At 44.4% G+C, this 21,848-nt stretch overlaps 1 protein-coding gene across 1 annotated transcript; it reads right to left on the bottom strand.

Annotated features, from left to right (window-relative positions):
* Positions 1-1,612: 1,612 nt before the first annotated feature.
* Positions 1,613-15,929, bottom strand: LOC142260461 (uncharacterized). Its single transcript, XM_075331932.1, has 7 exons — positions 15,839-15,929; positions 15,530-15,709; positions 15,350-15,448; positions 6,000-6,179; positions 5,795-5,918; positions 5,598-5,711; positions 1,613-3,694 (listed from the first exon to the last, which is right to left on the bottom strand). The coding sequence occupies exons 1-7, from the start codon at positions 15,914-15,916 to the stop codon at positions 2,655-2,657; spliced, it is 1,815 nt and encodes a 604-aa protein (XP_075188047.1). The 5' UTR covers positions 15,917-15,929; the 3' UTR covers positions 1,613-2,654.
* Between the last annotated feature and the right edge of the window lie 5,919 nt (positions 15,930-21,848).

A 21,848-nucleotide genomic window follows, 5' to 3' on the forward strand; every position in this document is an offset into this window, starting at 1 on the left:
TAAAGCCTGCTTTAGAGTTCGGAGTTCGGGTGCTTTATGTATCCTAACCGCTTGATTGCATTGGTGTGCTCAGGTACACTCAGTGCTCGGCCCAGTGCGAGCTGCTTGCAGTGTGTGTGTGACTTTCACGGGGAGGTAAAAGCATCGTTATAGGATTTATTGTGCACAAGGAAAAAACCCTCCCTCCCTCCCCTGGTAATAAATACTCTGTTAATGGCTGGATGCATGTGGACGGAGACCCAAACTGCCCAATCAGTGACTTCCAACGGGGTTCAGGACAAGCCCGATTCCCGAACTGAACTTTATCTAAAGTCCGACTGAAAAAGCCGAACCCGAACTTCAACGGGTCCGCTCATCTCTATTTGCGGGTAGCCCCACAAAAAAACAATCCCTTTGGATATCAGACAGATAAAATCCTTCCAGTTTTTTTTATTACAACAATTATCTTTTGTAAAAGGGATCGCTTTTAAAACATAAAGGGCCCACTCTTGATGGATGAAGTGGTGCATGCCTCTTCATGAATCTGGAGCGTTTGATGAGTGGCATGTGCCTCCTTGTACCATGCTAGAAATATTACTCCATCAGGGACTGGAGTGAGATTTCTGGCATAGAGAACACCACAGCTCGTCATGAATTTAAAGAGCTGTGGTGTCACGTTCTGTCCCACCCAAACTCTGCCAATTTTGGAGTGAAAATGGCAAAATCCGCCAAAATTTGAGAAATATGAATTGATTCAAATTTTTGTGACTTTTCAAAGCTTGTGCAACTTTTTTTGGCATAAAAGCTTTGATAAACTGGGACCAGAGTGTCTTAACAACTTCCACATATCTAGGATGCAGAATGCGATTCACTTCTTCCTTGTCACAGCTGGGAATAGAAGCTATACACCAGCTGTATATTACAATACAAATGGGAAGGGAAAAGAATGCCCTATCACTAGGGAAAGGGGGAAGTGGTGACCCCTGGAAATAACCTGCAGCTCACCCTCACTGCCCTCACCAACCCTATACAGGTTCTGCACCTATCGCCGAGCAGGAATACCTCACCCTAGGCAAACCCTAATCTGGGCCCTAAGTAAGAATGGTAGGTATGAGCTCTTCGTCAACACCCCTAATGCTAAGGGAGACAAAAGGAAACAATACAGGGGAGACACAAATGATACCACCTGAGCCCAGGTAGATAGCAAACGTCAAACACTTATCTTAGGAGTAGCTACCACAGTAGTCTGTGGAACAACAAGAGGAAACGACTGCTGCAAACCACAGCCAGGAACAACTATAAACCTCATCCAAAGCACCCCAGGGTGAGGATTATAAAGGAAGTCAGAGGCTCGCAACAGAGTAAAAACTGACAGTTTCCCAGAGTCATAGAGTCCGTTGCTGTACAAACAGAAAACTGTCAGTTAACAACACGTTCTGCAAATCTCTGGGATTTTCCAACATTTCTGCCATTGGATTCCAGCCATGATAACTCTGTGACATCACCTCACTATTTTTGTGCTAAATGCCTACAGCTCTGCCTCAACTTCTGAGGTTCTGAGGCAAAATCATAACATCTAAACAATAGAGAAAGACAGACATGAAGAATATACATTTACCAGCATTTATTAACAAAACAAGTTTAGAAATGCAATTATATACAATATAATATACTTATGAGTTCCTATCTCCAATCTGGGACTGCGCTTTTTAGTAAATAAAGCAGTGGGAAACCTGAGATTAGTGAATTATCTAAATATAATCCAGTATCAAAACCTTTCAGAAATGTTCATAAAGGCTCCCGAAATACCCAACTTAAGTTACTAGCAAAGTGGAGCTCGAATTTCCATTTTGTGGGATCTTAGTATGCAGGGCGGGATCCCACAAATCTCTGCGGCTGCTCTAAGCACGAGACATTGCTCTCTCAACTAATCTAGCGTGATCACATACTTTTTAAGGTTTTACTGAACTGCTTAAGAAGGATGCCACAGAGCTGGGGTCGTAGAGCTTACTCTTCCACTGTGAGTGATCACTGAGGGTTGTGGGATCTCACAACCTGAAAGTTCCTTTTGGGGACATTAGGAACACTTCCAAAAGTTTTGGTACTGGATTATATTTAAAAAAATTCACTAATCTGCGGCTCTTCACTGTTTTAGTAAATAATAAAGGCAGCCACAGGTTTGTTATAAGCATATTTAAATGGAAAGTCATCAAACACATTGCACTAGAAACTGGGGGATATTACCCTCGTAACAGTGTCAGCAGCAGAACCCCCCATAACAGTGCATCATGACCACATTCTTATGGTTTGAAAAATACGATAAGTTTAAAAAGAGAGAAAATGGTTCTTTCCCTCACCAATTCTTACTTGAACAATTGTAGCTGATTTTTAGATAAAACCCTTTGAATTATAGTACATTATGATGGTTTCTCCTGTGTGACTCATCTGACAACAGAACCTGATTAATGTTGAAAAACATTTGGCAAATTCTGAAAGCAAGAATGGCTGCTCCGCTCTGTTGGTTTTCTGATGGTCGGAAAGACTTGATTTACCAGTTAAACATTACAATTATTCACAACATGAAAAAGGTTCCTGCCCTGTGCGGCTTCTTAACATGTTTAACAAAATTTGATTTCTGAAAATTACATTTTCCACATTCAGAACATAAAAATGGTTTATTTTGTGTGATTTTTTTGATGGTCATCACGATATGATTTCCTAGTAAAACATTTACCACATTCTGAGCATGAAAACGGCTTCTCCCCTATGTGATTTGTCTGATGTCTAATAAGGTGTGATTTCTGAATAAAACATTTCCCACACTTTGAACATGAAAATGGCTTCTCCCCTGTGTGACCTTTCTGATGTCTAACAAGGTCTGATTTCAGAAGAAAACATTTCCCACACTCTGAACATGAAAATGGCTTCTCCCCTGTGTGATTTTTCTGATGTCTAACAAGCTCTGATTTCCAAAAAAAACATTTTCCACACTCTGAACATGAAAATGGCTTCTCCCCTGTGTGAGATCTTTGATGCCAAACAAGAGATGATTTCTGAATAAAATATTTCCCACATTCTGAACATGAAAATGACTTCTCCACTGTGTGAATTTTCTGATGTCTAACAAGATTTGCTCTCCAAATAAAACATTTCCCACATACTGAACATGAAAATGACTTCTCCCCTATGTGACTTCTTTGATGTGCCAATAAAACTGCCTTCTGTTTAAAACATTTCCCACATTCTGAACATGAAAATGGCTTCTCCCCTGTGTGAGATCTTTGATGCACAACAAGGTCTGCTATCTGAATAAAACATTTTTCACACTCTGAACATGAAAATGGCTTCTCCCCTGTGTGAATTTTCTGATGTCTAACAAGGTTTGATCTCCGAATAAAACATTTCCCACATTCTGAACATAAAAATGGTTTCTCCCCTGTGTGAATTTTCTGATGTCTAACAAGGTCTGATTTATGAATAAAACACTTCCCACATTCTGAACATGAAAATGGCTTCTCCCCAGTGTGAGTTTTTTGATTATTGGAATTTTGGACTTGTTTGAAAAGATCAGATGATAGATCAATCCTAGGAAGTACTGGAGGTATATCTGGGACAACAGCATGCTCTTCATATGTATCATGTGTGATACTTTCATCATCTGTTATAAATTCTGAAGATATTATAGGTCCATCTGAACTCCTGATACAGTCATCTGCTAAAAGTAAACACAATATTATTAGTTTTTAATAATATTTTGAAAGCACATTGTGTTTTAAACCATAACAGCAGAAATTAAACTAGGAAACAAATTATTCTGAATTTTTTTTCTAATTTCGAGATCTTAGTGTTACATCTTCGTTAATTCAGACCTCCCATTCCTGTCTCCAAAATATCTCTCCAGTAGCACTAGTTCTCTGAAATTTCCTACAGTAAATAATCTGATTTGTCACGATGTGACTGCAGGATAGCGAGGCACAAGGTACTCCTATACTGCCCCTCATGCTAGGAGACCTTAGGCTATCCCTAACTTCTGGATTACTCCTGTAAGTGGAGATGCCAGAGTCTTGTGCCTTACTATTCTCCTGACCAGATGTAATCTGTTATCACCCCAGGGAAGGAAGGGGCAGGAGTATGATAGAAACAGATTAAGACAGATAAGAAAACCAAAATTCAGACATACTGCAAACTCACAGAAATAAACAATGAGAGACTAAGGAGAAAAGCAAGAGCAGGAAGGCAGCAACAAAAAGACAACAAGGGTTAACACCAAAACTGGTCACAGCAATAATTCACCACACCTGACCAGACCAGTATAGGTAAACTTCACCTGGCATTAATGGAATAGTCCAGCCAGCATATACAGGAGGGGAGCAAATGACACTGAGATTAACTCTTGCTAGCCTGCTTAAGCCTGTGATTCCATGCCTGCGTCTCCATGAGCTGCTCACAAACCTCAGATAAGTTAGCAGGCAGAGTGCAGTATCCACAGATCCTGACGCCGCCATGACAGTTGTCAGAAGCTGCAAAATTTTCCTAGTAACATTGACCCACAAAATAGACAATTTCAATGAGGATTTTTTTCAAAGACGAAAATAAAATAGTTAGAGACAGATGTCTGATATTTAACAGTGCTGTCCGGGACTGTAACTTTGATGGCCTATCCTGAGGCTTTGTAACTAAAGTAGGTAGCAGGGTCTTGCGGTCTATCCAGATAAACATTAGGGCTTTAGTTCATCAAGACCGGCGATACACACTGAAAAATGACACCGGGGATTTGAGTGAAATTTCTTGCATAGGGAACGCCGCAGTATGTTATGAATTAGAGAAGAGGTGGCATCACACCCTTGTTCTGGCCCAGCTCTGGCTATTTTGGCAAAGCTGGTTAAAATTGGCGTGTACACACACACACACACACACACACACACACACACACACACACACACCAGCCTGTCTCCTTCATGTTTCTTCAGGTTTAGATTCCTGCAAGTAAGAGACCTTTGGTCACATGATGTGATTTTGAAAAGGAACTTAAGCAGTCCTATAATCGGCAAATAAACACCAGGCCCCTAGGAGAATGGGGGCCCTGTGAAATTGCCCAGTTTGCTGTCCCTTTCACCTAATACCAGTCCTGCATGCCAGCCTGTCTTCTGTTCAGTTCTTTTAGACTCCTGCAATTAAAAGACCTTTGGTTACATCATGTCACATGACTTTGAAGTCATCAAAGGTCCTTAAACAATCAACTTTAGAATACAACTGATGGAGTCCCTAACAGAGTGGGGTTCTTGAGAAATTGTGCAGTTTGACTCTTCCCAACGCTGGCCCTGACTGTAACTAGGGATTGTTTATGGAGTAGGGCTTATATTTCAAGCATTCTCCAAAAATCCCATAAAATCATGCTAGTTCTTATTTTTGGTGTAGGTCGTCTTTTCGGGAAACAGGGTATTCATGAACTCTCTGCAGGCCTTTGAGTTGCCTTTATAAAAACATAGAGAAGGCACTAGAAACAAACAGCAGAAGAAGCAGAAGCAAAGAAAATACAGCTGAAAAACCCAGAGCAGAAAGTCTAAAAATGTAATCACAAAATTAGTGCAGAAAGTACATGAGTAGATATCTCTTACTGGATAGAGCTGGAGGAAACACATCCTGAGGAACATCGGGAGATTCTTGTTTACAGTCCTGTGAGAGAAGAGGATGGGGACATCTCTCTGGTGTTGTCCTCTTACTGGATAGAACTGGAGGAGACACATACAGGGGCTGAATTCATTCCTTACATACAGATAATTATAGGCCTTGTGTATTTAGTCCTGTCTATTACCTGGTGATGTGAGGGGCTGGGGAACCTCCATCATGACGTCCTTGTACAGATCTTTGTGTCCTTCTAAATACTCCCACTCCTCCATGGAGAAATAGACAGTGACGTCCTGACACCTTATAGGAACCTGAAACATACAATGATACCGTCACCCCTGATCCCTTCATAGCGTTACTGTATAATGTCCCAGCATTCCCAGCAGTGTCACCTCTCCAGTCAGCAGCTCAATCATCTTGTAGGTGAGTTCTAGGATCTTCTGGTCATTGATGTCCTCATGTATCGGGGGGTGAGGTGGAGGCCCCGTGATTGGGCTCAGGGGTCTTCCCCATCCCTCAGACACAGGGGCCTGACAGCGCTCACTAGAGGTCTTCTTCACTACTGTGTAATCCTGGTTATGGAGAGACACAGTAATAAATCTCACTACAGACATTTCCAGAGTCCTCACCTCTCCAGTTCTGTCCATCTGTTATTCCCATAGATAAGAATGATGTAATGTGACGTCATCAGAATCTCTCACCTCTCCAGTAAGCCGGAAGAGGATCTCTAGGGTGAGGTGTAATATCCTCTCCGCCATCTTGTCCCTGTCCATATCCATCCTTGATGGGGCAATCAGGAGAATTCTCTTATATAGAAGATCTCCACTGAGAGGATCCGATATTGTAGGGACCTGAATGGGGAGAAGATGACAATATAACATCATAAAGAATCCTGTACAATGGCATGAAGAAGAAGACAATTCCTGGTTTTGGGCTGCAGGAACCGAAATGAAGATTTTTGATCCAATAATATTAAGAAGTGGCTTTTACTTGACAAATATGGCACGTGACTATTTTATAATATTCATCGGTTTGCTTGTTTTGTTTTTTTTTGTATGTTTGCAGGTTTTTAGCTTTCCAGATTTTTTTGGCTGATTTTTAAACTGCAATTTTTTTTAAAATATTTGCAAAATTACTGCATAATAATGACACTGAAAAAGACGTGAGTGTGCGGGAGGACGAGAAAACCAACCAGGGCCAGGAAGCTGCTGCCAAGGCAGATAATATAATAGGATGCAGTGAACGAGGCACAGATGCGCCGGACAAGAACAGTTTTGCCTCTATACAAGTCACTAGTGCGGCCACACTTACAATTTCGGGCTCCAGTGAAAGAGGAGGACATAACTGAACTAGAGCAGGTGCAGGGAAGAGTGACCATTAAAGGAATGGAAGGTCTGCAATAGGAGGACAGGTTAGCAAGCTTGGGGTTATTAATTTGGGAACACAAAGGCTACGGGGCGATTTTATTACAATGTACAAGTATACCAGGGGCATTACTGAGATATTTCTAATTAGCTTTTTACAACTGAGGCCTGCATTGATGACAAGGAGGTTCAGTCATAATTACAGATGGTGATTCTCTACTGTAAGAGCAGTGAGAATATGGAACTCTCTGACACATGATGTGATAAATGTTGATAGACTACAAAAATTCACGGCGGGCTTGGATGCCTTCTGTAAAAAGTATATTATGGCAGGTTATCAGGACTAGATTTTGTGATGGGACATTGATCCAGGGAACTAGTCTAATATTTTTAGAGTCATGAAGGAATTTTGCCCCTTGTAAAAGTATTCACACCCCCGGAACGTTTCCACTTATTTTAGCGTCATACCCACAAACGTAAATGTATTTTATTACGGTTTTATGTGATATGCCAGCATTAAAGTAACAAGTTGTTGTGAAGTGTAAAGGAAATGATAGATGGTTTTCTAAATATTTAAACCTATAAATCTGAATATTGTGATGAGTATTTGTATTAAGCCCCTTGTAGAATGATGCCCCTGAGTGACCAATTGCCTTCAGAAGTCACATAATTAGTAACCTGAGTCACCTGTATCATTTATTCTCAGTATAACTACAGCTGTTTTGTGAAGATTTCACGAGTTTTGTTTGAGAACATTAGGGATCAAACAGCATTTTGAAAACCAAGGAACCCACCAGACAGGTCAGGGATAAAGTTGTGGAAAAAAGTAAAGCAGGGTTTGGTTTAAAAAAAAAAGCCAAAACTCTGAACATCTCACTAAGCACTATTCAATCCATCATCCAAAAATGGCAGGAGTATAGTGTGGAGACACGAGGGTCAGTTGATACAGTCATGTGCTTGCCTAGCTGTCTTCAGATAGACTGCTCGGACCAGGGCTCATCCCACTGAACGCCCACACTCCTTCCTTGTGGGCAGGACACTACTTAGGCTGCTTTCACACATCAGGTTTTTGCTGTGCGGCACAATCCGGCGCTTTGCGTTTTTTCCGGATTCGTTTTTTTTTGCCGCCCGGTGCGGTTTTTCCTCATAGACTTTTGTTAGCGCCGGATTGTGCCGCATGTACTCGCGTTTGATCCGGTTTTTGCCGGTTGCGGCAAAAATCGTCACTCCGGCGGCCGCACAGGACCCAGAGAGGAACGTTTTTTGCCAGCGGCAAAAAACTGCATAGCGCCGCATGCGGCGCCGTGCGGCATGGTGCATAATAATAATAATAATAATAATAATAATTTTATTCATTTATATAGCGCTATTAATTCCACAGCGCTTTACATACATTGGCAACACTGTCCCCACTGGGGCTCACAATCTAGAGTCCCTATCTGTATGTCTTTGGAGTGTGGGAGGAAACCGGAGTACCCGGAGGAAACCCACGCAAGCACGGGGAGAACATACAAACTCCTTGCAGATGGTGTCCTCGGTGGGATTTGAACCCAGGACCCCAGCGCTGCAAGACTGCAGTGCTAACCACTGAGCCACCGTGCCGCCCAGCATAATGAAAGTCTATACAAGCCGAATCCGGTGGCATGCGTCAAACACTGGAAGCATGTACCGGATTCGGTTTTTACTTCTGAGCAAGCCCAGAAGTGAGATAAATTAATTGCTTGTCAGAAAATATCCCTCTCTCTCTGGCCTAAGAAAATCGGTGCGAGTGGAGTGCGAGAAAACATTGCATTCCACTTGCACGAATTCTAGCCTATGTGTCAGCACACGAGCGATTATTTTCTCAGTCCTAATCGGACCGAGAAAACAATCGCAGCATGCTGCGATTGTAATGCGAGACTCTTTCTCTCACACCCATTCAAGTGAATGGGGCGAGAGAAAAATCGCACTGCACTTGCGGTACACCGGTATACCACGCATGCAGAGCGAGAGTCGCAATAGCCGGCTACGGAGGAGAGAAGGGAGAGAAATCCCTCCTTCCCCTCCTCCGTGCCAGCCCGCCCCCCGCAGCTGTGGTCCGCTTGTACAGTCGGACCGCACTCAGACGCAGGGACAATAGCATGACACTCGGCTCCTGCTGTGCTTCCAGCGCGAGCTGGGTGTCATGCGAGCATCACGGTAGTGCCCCATGTGGCCCCAGCCTCTCTCTCTCACACTCACTGACTCATTCACTCACTCTCACCCACTCACTGATCACCGGCGTGGTGCTGCACGGCTGTCACACTGTGTTCCGGGGGGCTGTCTGATAATAAACCTAAAGGAATGTCAGACAGTCAGGGTCCACCGTGCAAAGACTCTGCTGCAGACTATGGCAGAGGATAAGGGGTATATAAGTGTACCACTTTAAAAAATAATAGCACAAGTGCAGAGTGCAATACCTCTGTTAAACTCACAGAGGAATATAATTAGAAAATAAAGCAATTCCTCCCTTACTTGGAGGGCGTGTGGAATGGTCTCTGTTAAAGATCACAGAGACAAAAGCAGGGAGTGTGAAATGGCACCTACCTAGGTCCGTTCCTCTAGTGGTGCCAGGAGACGGACAGCAGCGTAAGCCGCACAAAGCTCCTACCTGCGTTCGCTCCACTAGTGTGCGAGGACACGAACCACTAGATATGGCACCTGCCTAGGTCCGCTCTTCTAGTGGTGCAAAAGAGACGGACAGCAGCGTAAGCCGCACAAAGCTCCTACCTGCGTTCGCTCCACTAGTGTGCGAGGACACGAACCACTAGATATGGCACCTGCCTAGGTCCGCTCTTCTAGTGGTGCAAAAGAGACGGACAGCAGCATAAGCCGCACAAAGCTCCTACCTCTGTTCGCTCCCCTAGTGTGCGAGGATACGAACAACTGCCAGACGCAGTATAAGGAACGTTACCCTAGCGGCAACGTCCACCTACGAGTAGAATCACAAGGCCCAGCCGGACCATGTGCCTCAGGCACCTGCCTATGTCCGCTCCACTAAGAGGTAAGGATACAGACTGCAGCTGAAGCTGTAAGGTATAAGAACGCTACCCTGCCGGTAGCGCTCACCTAACATAGACAGAGAGATGCCTAGAGGGACGTGCACATGGCGTCTACCCTCATGCATGAACCAAGAGGACTGAGCGCCGGGCGGCGTGCGTCAGGGTCTTATATAGACTCTGTGCCTCATACAAGATGGAGAACACCAGAGCCAATCCGCTGCCAGAATGACAGCAATGACGTCATGCTGGCCTATCACTAAGCAAAGCGTCACAAGCACATGACCAGCGACCAATCAGCATAGAAGGTGTCAGAGACATGTGACCACATGTCACAAGCACATGACCAGTGGCCAATCAGCTTAGAAGGTGTCAGAGACATGTGACCTCGTGTCAGCGATGATGTCACCCGCACATGTGCAATGGCTCCAAGATAGGACTTAGTCTCCAGCGCTTGCACATGTGCAGTAGCAAGAAATCCGGACATAGTCTCCAGAGCCACAGCAACCGTAACACACTGCTGGCGGCTTCACCTGATTTGAAAATGCCGGCCGCCCATTATTCAATCTCGTATTCACTGCTTTCTCCGCCCACCGGTGCCTATGATTTGTTGCAGGGAGACACACCCCCACGATGAGTGACAGCTGTCTCACTGCAACCAATCACAGCTGCTGGTGGGCGGGTCTATTTCTTGCAGTAAACAAATAAATAAATAATTAAAAAAAAAACCCGTCATGCGGTTCCCCCCAATTTTGATACCAGCCAAGATAAAGCCACACGGCTGAAGGCTGGTATTATCAGGATGGGGAGCCCCACCACTCTAAAAATATCAGCCCGCAGCCACCCGGAATTGCCGCATCCATTAGATGCGACAGTCCCAGGACTCTACCCGCCTCATCCCGAATTGCCGGGGTAATAAGGGGTTAATCATGGAAGGCGTCTATGAGACACCTCAATGATTAACCTGTACGTGAAAGTAAATAAACACATACACCCAAAAAATACTTTATTTGAAATAAAAGGCAAAAAAACACCCCCTTTAACCACTTTATTAAAATCCCCAAATACCCCTCCAGGTCCGACGTAATCCACAGACGTCTCGCGACGCTTTCAGCTCTGCTACATGAAGCTGACAGGAGTTGTGTATGCTCCACGCAGCAACTTAAGGGAGTCGCGCTGTCAGCGGGGAAGTCACTGAGGTAATGCCTGCGTGTGCGGTGATGATGCATGCGGTAGTGCAGGGGTGTGCGGTGATGGTGCGTGCGGTAGTGCAGGGGTGGGTGGTGATGGTGCGTGCGGTAGTGCAGGGGTGTGCGGTGATGGTGCGTGCGGTAGTGCAGTGGTGTGCGGTGATGGTGCATGCGGTAGTGCAGGGGTGTGCGGTGATGGTGCATGCGGTAGTGCAGGGGTGTGCGGTGATGGTGCATGCGGTAGTGCAGGGGTGTGCGGTGATGGTGCCTGCGGTAGTGCAGGGGTGTGGGGTGATGATGCGTGCGGTAGTGCAGGGGTGTGCGATTATGATGAATGCGGGAGTGCCGGGGTGTGCGGTGATGATGTGTGCGGGAGTGCCGGTGTGTGTGTGGTGATGATGCGTGCGGGAGTGCCGGTGTGTGTGCGGTGATGATGCGTGCGGGAGTGCCGGTGTGTGTGCGGTGATGATGCGTGCGGGAGTGCCGGTGTGTGTGCGGTGATGATGCGTGCGGGAGTGCCGGTGTGTGTGCGGTGATGATGCGTGCGGGAGTGCCGGTGTGTGTGCGGTGATGATGCGTGCGGGAGTGCCGGTGTGTGTGCGGTGATGATGCGTGCGGGAGTGCCGGTGTGTGTGCGGTGATGATGCGTGCGGGAGTGCCGGTGTGTGTGCGGTGATGATGCGTGCGGGAGTGCCGGTGTGTGTGCGATGATGGTGCGTGCAGGAGTGCCGTGGTGTTTGTGGGGATGATGCGTGTAGGAGTGCAGGTGTGTACGGTGATGAGGAGTGCGGTAGTGCCTGTGTGTGTGCGGGGATGATGCGTGCGGGAGTGCAGGTGTGTGCGGTGATGATGCGTGCGGTAGTGCCGGTGTGTGCAGTTATGATGGGGGCGATAGTGCCGGCGTTTGTGCGGGGATGATGGGGTCTCTCAGCAAAAACCCCCCAAAACATAAAAAAAACAAACAAAAAAAAAACACCAGGATCCGTTTTTTACCGGATCCGTCGCATCCGTTTTTACACAATCAGGCACAAACCGGAAGCAAAACTAATGTGTGAAAGCAGCCTTAGACAACACAGGATGAGGGAACCTCACCTTGGTAAAACGTTCTTGGTTCACCAACAGGCAAAATCTTATTGTACATTTGCAATAGAAATGAACATAAGGTGGTACAAGCGACAGAGTCTCTCCCATCCATTAGCTCGCGAAGGATTAGAATTTTTGTGACTTCGGGGCTTCCTGGGCTAACTATCCCAGCCAGCAGCACCCTGGTTTTAACAAGCACCCACTGGGAGGAGATAGCGGAAAGCTTAGAAAGATGAACGAGCACAGCAAGATATGTAGCCAGGCAACTGAACTATCCTCACCTGGGTTCTCCAAGCAAATTTGTGGGCTCACCAATGAGCAGTGAAGCAGATCTGTGATCCTCCAGCTGAAAATGTGGATCCTAGGTTGATGTCCTGCAGAATTAATGTGGTGACAGGAGAAAAGCTCTTTTTATACCCTCAGTTTTCATTTCAGGTTATTGTGTCTGACAGGATTGGTGGGAGATGGCTGTTCTCTCATTGGTTCAGTTCAATCCGACTGCATAATTTTCTTCTGATTGATGTAGTCATAGAGGCTGAGGCAATCCACATTTAACAGACAATAGGGCTCCGGTCAGTCTGACATGAAACAATGGCTAATTTCTCCTAATTTGCCAATCAAAGGCACAATATGTCTGGCCTAATTAAGAACAGTTAACCCCTCACACAAAATCTCCAGATGCTTGGTTGTCACTTATAGCACTACTGCAAAACTACAAAGACATGGCCGTCCACCTAAAGTGACATCCCAAGCAAGGAGAGCACTAATTATAGAGAAGCAGCCAAGAGGCCTGTGGTCAGTGGAAAAGCAGGAGCGATCCAGAGCTCAGGGGGAGAATCTGTCCACAGGACAACTATAAGTCATGAACTGCACAAATTTGGCCTTTATGGAAGAGTGGACTATTTTAAAAGCAAAACATAAGAATTGAAAATTGCTTCTTAGACGCCTTCATCCTATTTACCTGAGATAGAGCTGTTTTATAAAGTAGAAGGGGCAAAAATGGCACCTCCAGGTGTGCAAAGCTGGTAGACACATCCCCCCCAAGAGACTAGCAGCAGCAATTGTAGTGAAAGGCGGTCCTGCAAAGTATTCCCTCAGGGGGCTGAATACTAATGCACATCACAATTTTCAGAGTTATATTACTTAAAATGTTTAGAAATCCATGTATAATTTCCTTTATATTTCACAAATGTTTGCTACTTTGTGTTGTTATCACATAAAACCCCAATAAAATCCACTTGTTTGTGGCTGTAATGTAAAAAAACATGGAAATGTTCACTGGGTGTGAATAGTTTTTCAAGGAAAGGTATGTTTATCTTTAGCCTAAAAAATGACGAACTTTTGTCAGAAATGTTCTCCAGTCCACACCCGAGATATTTTATAGGGAAAAATACAAACCGTTTCTATTGTGCGCAAAATTCATGATCCACTTGCTCCATTCTGAAGAATTTGTAGCAAAAAAATATTAATTAATACAAGAAAAAAAAAAAAGTGACTTAGGCCCGTTTCACACGTCAGTGAAAAACAGTGACGTTTTTCACTGGCGTGTAAAACACGCACATGTCCCTGCGTGTGCCGTGATTCACGGCACACGTGGGTTGTCTAAGTGCAATCCGGGCTCCGTTCTCTGTGGCCCGTGATTGCACTTAGAAAACAACTCACCTGCGCCTGCTCCCTTCTGTCCATGGTGCTGATCGCTCCCGCGGTGCAGCATCCGGCCGGCGCTGACCCCCGCAGCAGCTGCTTCCGGGTCGGCTGTGTCGTGCATAATGAATATGCGCGACAATAATGAGCCGGCTCAGAAGCAGCAGGGAGAACGGGCTGCAGAGGACATCGCTGGACGCCGGGTGAGTAAAAATGATTTTTATTTTAAAAGCACATTTTTTTCTGGCACGTGTTTCACGGACCACACCACTGCGTGGTCCGTGGGACATCAGTGATGCCAGAAAAAAATGGACATGTCTCCGTGCGGCAATCTCGCACACGCGGGTACGCCGCACGGAGACACGTGCAGTGACAAATCACTGACGTGTGAGCAGACCCATTCATTATAATCGGTCTGCGCATGTCAGTGATTCTGGTACGTTTAAAAAAAAGCACAAACGTCCCAGAATCACTGACGTGTGAAAGGGGCGTTTGAAAGCACCACAATTGATGAGTTGGATGTAAGTTTTGTGGTGCGGAGCCCGTTATACCAGCAGACGGGATGTGACCGGAGGCAGAAATATTCAGGGAAGGGAAAGATTTTACACTTTCTAGATAAATCCTCTCTTCCCGGGATGTAACGGCCTCTAATGCCGGGATCACACGGCCGGATAAAGAATCATCACAGCTTCATCCAGAAAACTAGGACAAGTCTTTTCTTATTTGTCATCCATATACAATCCGGTATTTACAGCCGCTATTAATCATTTACAAGACCATATACAGCTTCCTCCATTACAGAACTGCAATGTATCCGTAACACAATGTCTGCTGTATGGTGGAGCTGGTGGGAATCTGATGGTTTGTGCAGACACAGACCTGAATGGACGAGTCTCCTCCGATTTACAGAAGGCACTAGAGGATGCTGGGATTATTCTCACACGCAGATTCTGTCAGTGAGAAAGAAAAATCCCCATCTGCACTGCCACATCCAATAACAATGGTCTGAGGGCGAGACGCTGTGTTATTTTATGGACAGCTCTGAAAATACAGTAGTGTGAACGAGAACTAAAAGGAATCATCAAAGCTCTTATCTCTGCTAATCCTGCCATCTCCACCGCTCTCATTACACAAGTATAACACATAGAATACTGGAGGATAAAACAAGACTGAGCACAAGACCTTCACAGCCGTCTACACATCATAGGGAGATTTCATGGCCCCTTCTCTCCATCTACCTGATGATCCTGAGGAACATCAGGATCTTCTTGTTTACAGTCCTGTGAGAGAAGAGGACGGGGACATCTCTCTGGTGTTGTCCTCTTACTGGATAGAACTGGAGGAGACACATACAGGGACTGAATTCATTCCTTACATACAGATAATTATAGGCCGTGTGTATTTAGTCCTGTCTATTACCTGGTGATGTGAGGGGCTGGGGAACCTCCATCATGACGTTCTTGTACAGATCTTTGTGTCCTTCTAAATACTCCCACTCCTCCATGGAGAAATAGACGGTGACGTCCTGACACCTTATAGGAACCTGACACATACAATGATACCGTCACCCCCGATCCCTCCATAGCGTTCCTGTATAATGTCCCAGCATTCCCAGCAGTGTCACCTCTCCAGTCAGCAGCTCAATCATCTTGTAGGTGAGTTCTAGGATCTTCTGGTCATTGATGTCCTCATGTATCGGGGGGTGAGGTGGAGGCCCTGTGATTTGGCTCAGGGGTCTTCCCCATCCCTCAGACACAGGGGCCTGACAGCGCTCACTAGAGGTCTTCTTCACTACTGTGTAATCCTGGTTATGGAGAGACACAGTAATAAATCTCACTCCAGACATTTCCAGAGTCCTCACCTCTCCAGTTCTGTCCATCTGTTATTCCCATAGATAAGAATGATGTAATGTGACGTCATCAGAATCTCTCACCTCTCCAGTAAGCCGGAAGAGGATCTCTAGGGTGAGGTGTAATATCCTCTCCGCCATCTTGTCCCTGTCCATTTCCATCCTTCACGGGGCAATCAGGAGAATTCTCTTCTATACAAGATCTCCACTGAGAGGATCCGATATTGTAGGGACCTGAATGTTGAGATGACGATGTAACATCATAGAGAATCCACTGTAATAATACAATTACTGGAGATAATAAAGGGAAACATAATGAGAACATTCTGGGGAAACATTACATTGTGTGGGGACAGAAAGGGGCCGAGGACCGAGGGCAGAAAGAGGCCAAGGACCGAGGGCAGAAAGGAGCCGAAGACCGAGGACAGAAAGGGGCCGAGGACCGAGGGCAGAAAGGGGCCGAGAACCGAGGGCAGAAAGGGGCCGAGAACCGAGGGCAGAAAGTGGCCGAGGACCGAGGGCAGAAAGGGGCCGAGGACCGAGGGCAGAAAGGGGCCGAGGACCGAGCGCAGAAAGGGGCCGAGGACCGAGCGCAGAAAGGGGCCGAGGACCGAGGGCAGAAAGGGGCCGAGGACCGAGGGCAGAAAGGGGCCGAGGACCGCAACAGGCCGAGGTCCGAGCGCAGAAAGGGGCTGAAGACCGAGGGCAGAAATGAGCCGAGGACCAAGGGCAGAAAGCGGCCGAGGACCGAGGGCAGAAAGGGGTCGAGGACCGAGGGCAGAAAGGGGCCGAGGACCGAGGGCAGAAAGGGGCCGAGGACCGAGGGCAGAAAGGGGCCGAGGACCGAGGGCAGATGAATTTCCTCACTTCCTGCCGCTCATAGTTGGGTCAAAAAACAGGATAAACCTGGCTTCACTGTGAGGAAAAAAAAAGGTGCACGGAAAAACAGAACTAATTGTATAGAAAATAGTTCCAGCACACTTCAATAAAATGCGAGAGAGGAATATAATGCTTCAAAGTATTTTATTTTACTTGTGCATAGGCAAAAAAAATGTCCAACGTTTCAACCATCAATTTTGTTTTTTGTCAAGGACAAGAGGATCTAATGTAACAAAAACATAACAGATTCTTTTAGATGATTACAGTCAATAACATACATTACAAAGCTTTATACAAAACATCACTAATGAAAAGAATGCAACAAATTGACGCTATAAGACAATAAAGGAACAATAATGTGATGATTTGCACAAATACACGAAAAAAGTTGAATGATTGAGTTTATACAATTTATGAATTAATATTAATTATTCTCATTTAAATGGAACAAATGCCAGACTGGTCAGATTATGCCAAGAGTACGAAATATAAATAATAGTGTCCACCCACCTAAGAAAAAAATGAGTGACAAAAGGTTTCACAAGTTACAAACTGTCGCTTCTCGATGGGTATATGAGGATATGAGGATATGGGGTGAACAGCCTAAGATGAGTAAGCAGAAAAATAACATACAAATGTAAGAGTACAATATAAAAGACACAGTGATACCCTTATATTGGGGTACACACCGATGATTTTTTTTGCCTATGCACAAATAAAATACTTTGAAGCATTATATTCCTCTCTCGCATTTTTTTGAAGTGTGCCGGAACTATTTTCTAAACAATTAGTTCTATATTTCCGTGCACCTTTTTTTCTCACAGTGAAGCCAGGGTTATCGTGTATTTTGATTATATATTTTTTCCCTGAGCTCCTGGGTCTCATTTTTTGACTATCCTCGTGTCTTTTACTACCTTTTCATATAATGCTGAAGAAGTAAAGACTATATTATCCAAGGTCAACATTCCAAATGCATTTTTATCAGTTACCACTGAGGAGGTACGCTCTCGGGATTACGAGAAGGAACTGAGGAGACAGACGGCACTGGAACTTCATTGCGCCACTCTGGCCGAATACCATAGAGTACAAAGGATTCCCAGGGGATTGAGAGAACCCTTGAGACTCACTTTGTTTTCGGACAATCCAGAATACTGTTCAAAGTTTGAGAGCATCATCAACAAATGTTCAATGGACATCATTATTTTAACCATTGAATATTTACAAAAAGAAATTGAAACATTGGGTCTTAAGATCCATTCCATAAAAGGGCAGTTAACGAACACTATCCCTAACACCGAATGGGAGAAGATTAAATCTAAGACTAAAGAAACCATTATAGAATTTAGAAAAACCCTACAGGAGAAAAAGAGATCTAAATTTGTTCGGGACCAGGAAGATTATTCCAAAGATTAGGTGTATCGATGGCGGTTCTCCGACGAGGCTCCTAGATGATCTACAACTTACAGTCATTATCCTTCTTCATCCAGTTGAGAAGGTGACCAGTATACTACTCGCATAACTCGTTTTTTAGGACCAAGACAAGATTGAGGAAAACGAGGCGTAGCAAGAGGAGGCACCGGAACCACATCGACATACCACATACACACTCACAGGTACGACGAATTTAGTGTACAATATATCATCTCACAATTTGTCATTCATTGAGTCACAGGTTCTTCAGAAAGGGGTATCTTTTTGTCCAACTCCAGCTTTTAATACATTTCAGCTTGATCAAGAGATGAGGAGATTTTTTAGATTGTTAAGGCTTAAGGTACATTTTGGGACTGAAAGTGGGACTCAGACTCACACAACTGAAATAGAGCAAGGTAACACATTGCAATTGAGACAGTTAAATCTCAGAATTCCGAGTTCATTCAACCCCTCCCAAGACATATCATCCAGTAGAAACCTACATTTCTCTGGTAACTAATGACATTGACGACACGTTAAAATCAGTAGAAGGAGGCAAATTTAAGTCAGACATAATATTTCGGCAGAAGAAAACGGAGATTCAAAGCCTAAAGAATAATCATAAAATCATCATAAAACCTGCTGACAAAGGAGGGGCAATAGTGGTAATGGACAGAGCCTATTATATTGAAGAGTTACATGGCCAATTAGAAGACAGAAATACATACTTACCTATTTCAAGAGATCCTACATCCCGTATACAGTCACTCATTAAGAACATGGTAGATTCATATTTCCACAATAAAACAATAGATGCTAAATTGGCGGAGTACCTCATTAAAACACATCCCATTACACCAGTAATTTATACCCTCCCGAAAATTCGTGAAAATCTTCAACGACCTCCGGGTCGTCCCATAGTGGCTTCAACTGAGTCTGTCCTTTCTCCCCTGGCCATCACAGTAGAGAAGATTTTAACACCGCTTGTCCCAAAGAAAACATCATATTTGAAGGACACTTCTGATTTTTTATCTACATCAGTTTGAGTCAATTCCACCGGGCAGTCTTTTAGTTACACTTGATCTAAATAGTCTTTATAGAACATCATGATGGTCTGGTAGCGGTTGATTGGCTTCTTGAAAGACATAGTTTCTACGACAGTACTCAAAACTCTTTCTGTAAGGACCTTCTCCAACTGGTCCTCAAGAATAATTTTATTCTTTTTCAAGACCAGTTTTTTCTACAGAAAAGGGGCACCGCGATGGGGTCAAATTTAGCGCCCCCTTATGCCAATATTTACATGGCATGCTTTGAGGAAAATCACATTTATAATCACCCTCTGTGGATTAAGCATGCTATTACCTGAAAAAGGTACATAGATGATAGCTTCACTATTTGGCGGGGGGGATATGGACTCTTTAATTAAGTTTCATCAAGAGATTAATACATATAGACCTGGTCTTACATTCACTATCCACTTGGACTCTCACAATATCAATTTTCTTGATACCCTGGTAATTCTCTCTAACGATGGAAGATTAAAAACAGATTTGTATGTGAAACTCACAGACAGAAATAACCTCTTTCATTATACAAGCTGCCATCCAAAACACACTAAACATGGGTTACCTATCTCTCAACACAAGAGAGTTGAAAGAATCATATCTGATTGTATACAACGGAATGTTAGAGCTACTGAAATGAGCCAAAAATTCATAGCAAGAGGTTATCCCGAAGATATTGCTAACATAAAAATGACTCAAAGGCCACACACTATACAAAATTCATCTGGAATACCCGGTATAAATACAAATCATCCCTTTTCACCTTTGAAAAAAAAATATCATTTTCAAACATTGGCCACTCCTAAAAACGGCTTATCCGACAATACGTGAATTCTCAGAGCCCACACTATTTTGCAACAAGAGACCCAAAAATCTTAAGGACAGTCTAGTTAGAACCGACATAGACCCTCAAAAGACTGCTCCTCGTCAAACCTTCCTAGGCATTCCTAGGAAAGGTAATTTTCCTTGTCATCACTGTATACAATGCAATAACCTCACTAGGGGCGATACATTTACCCATCCTTTTTCAGGTCGTGTATTCCCTATTCATGGGTTTTTCACATGTGATTCTTCATTCGTAGTTTACCTGATTAAATGTCCTTGTGGTCTCGGATATGTTGGGGAAACAACCCAACATATCCGAGACAGAATTAGCAAACACAAATCAATCATCAGATGCAAACAAACTCTTCTTCCCGTACCTCATCATTGTATTACACACGGCCATACGATCGCACAACTCAAATATCAGGAAATCGAACATGTGCCCCCGATGAGAAGGGGTGGCAACAGGGTACGTATCCTCAAAGAGAAGGAGGCATATTGGATACACACACTTAAGACCCTGGAACCAAGGGGTCTTAATACAGAATATGAGGTTTTCACTTAATTATTTTCTCATATGCCGTTTTGTTCACTCATGTAGAGATTATAAAGGGAATTTATCCTTACAGATCTGTTTTACTATCATATCAATGTTGAGCATGTTATTTACATATTATTTCAACTGATTGTGTTAGTAATATACTGACTTATATTCCTATATTACTATATATGCTATATGGCCGTGGATGAGGTTCCTTTGTATGTATAGATCTAAATATCTATTAACACATGTTTTGTCACTTAAGTAAATAGACTTGTATTATAAATGTTCTCCCTTTTCTCCTTCCAGGCTCCCCTTGTCACCTGAATCAGGCCCCCTCTGTAAGCACGATTAGGCTGTCACTATCACTACGGCACCTTATCATCCAGCACATCTCCTGTATTCCATCATCCAGCACATCTCCTGTATTCCATCATCCAGCGCATCGCCTGTATTCCATCATCCAGCACATCTCCTGTATTCCATCATCCAGCACATCTCCTGTATTCCATCATCCAGCGCATCTCCTGTATTCCGTCATCCAGCACATCTCCTGTATTCCATCATCCAGCACATCTCCTGTATTCCATCATCCAGCACATCTCCTGTATTCCGTCATCCAGCACATCTCCTGTATTCCATCATCCAGCGCATCTCCTGTATTCCATCATCCAGCACATCTCCTGTATTCCATCATCCAGCGCATCTCCTGTATTCCATCATCCAGCACATCTCCTGTATTCCGTCATCCAGCACATCTCCTGTATTCCATCATCCAGCACATCTCCTGTATTCCATCATCCAGCACATCTCCTGTATTCCATCATCCAGCACATCTCCTGTATTCCATCATCCAGCACATCTCCTGTATTCCATCATCCAGCACATCTCCTGTATTCCATCATCCAGCACATCTCCTGTATTCCATCATCCAGCGCATCTCCTGTATTCCATCATCCAGCACATCTCCTGTATTCCATCATCCAGCGCATCTCCTGTATTCCATCATCCAGCGCATCGCCTGTATTCCATCATCCAGCACATCTCCTGTATTCCATCATCCAGCACATCTCCTGTATTCCATCATCCAGCGCATCTCCTGTATTCCATCATCCAGCACATCTCCTGTATTCCATCATCCAGCACATCTCCTGTATTCCATCATCCAGCACATCTCCTGTATTCCGTCTTCCAGCACATCTCCTGTATTCCTTCATCCAGCACATCTCCTGTATTCCATCATCCAGCGCATCTCCTGTATTCTGTTGGCACAAGAAATAAAGAAATTACCACTGCTCACGCACATCCAGCGCACTGTGAACACCACTTAGTTTTCATGCCCTTTTTGGTCTGTCACGTGCTGCGCATGCGCCAC

The sequence above is a fragment of the Anomaloglossus baeobatrachus genome, unplaced genomic scaffold, assembly GCF_048569485.1.
Source record: "Anomaloglossus baeobatrachus isolate aAnoBae1 unplaced genomic scaffold, aAnoBae1.hap1 Scaffold_109, whole genome shotgun sequence".
NCBI lineage: Eukaryota > Metazoa > Chordata > Amphibia > Anura > Aromobatidae > Anomaloglossus > Anomaloglossus baeobatrachus.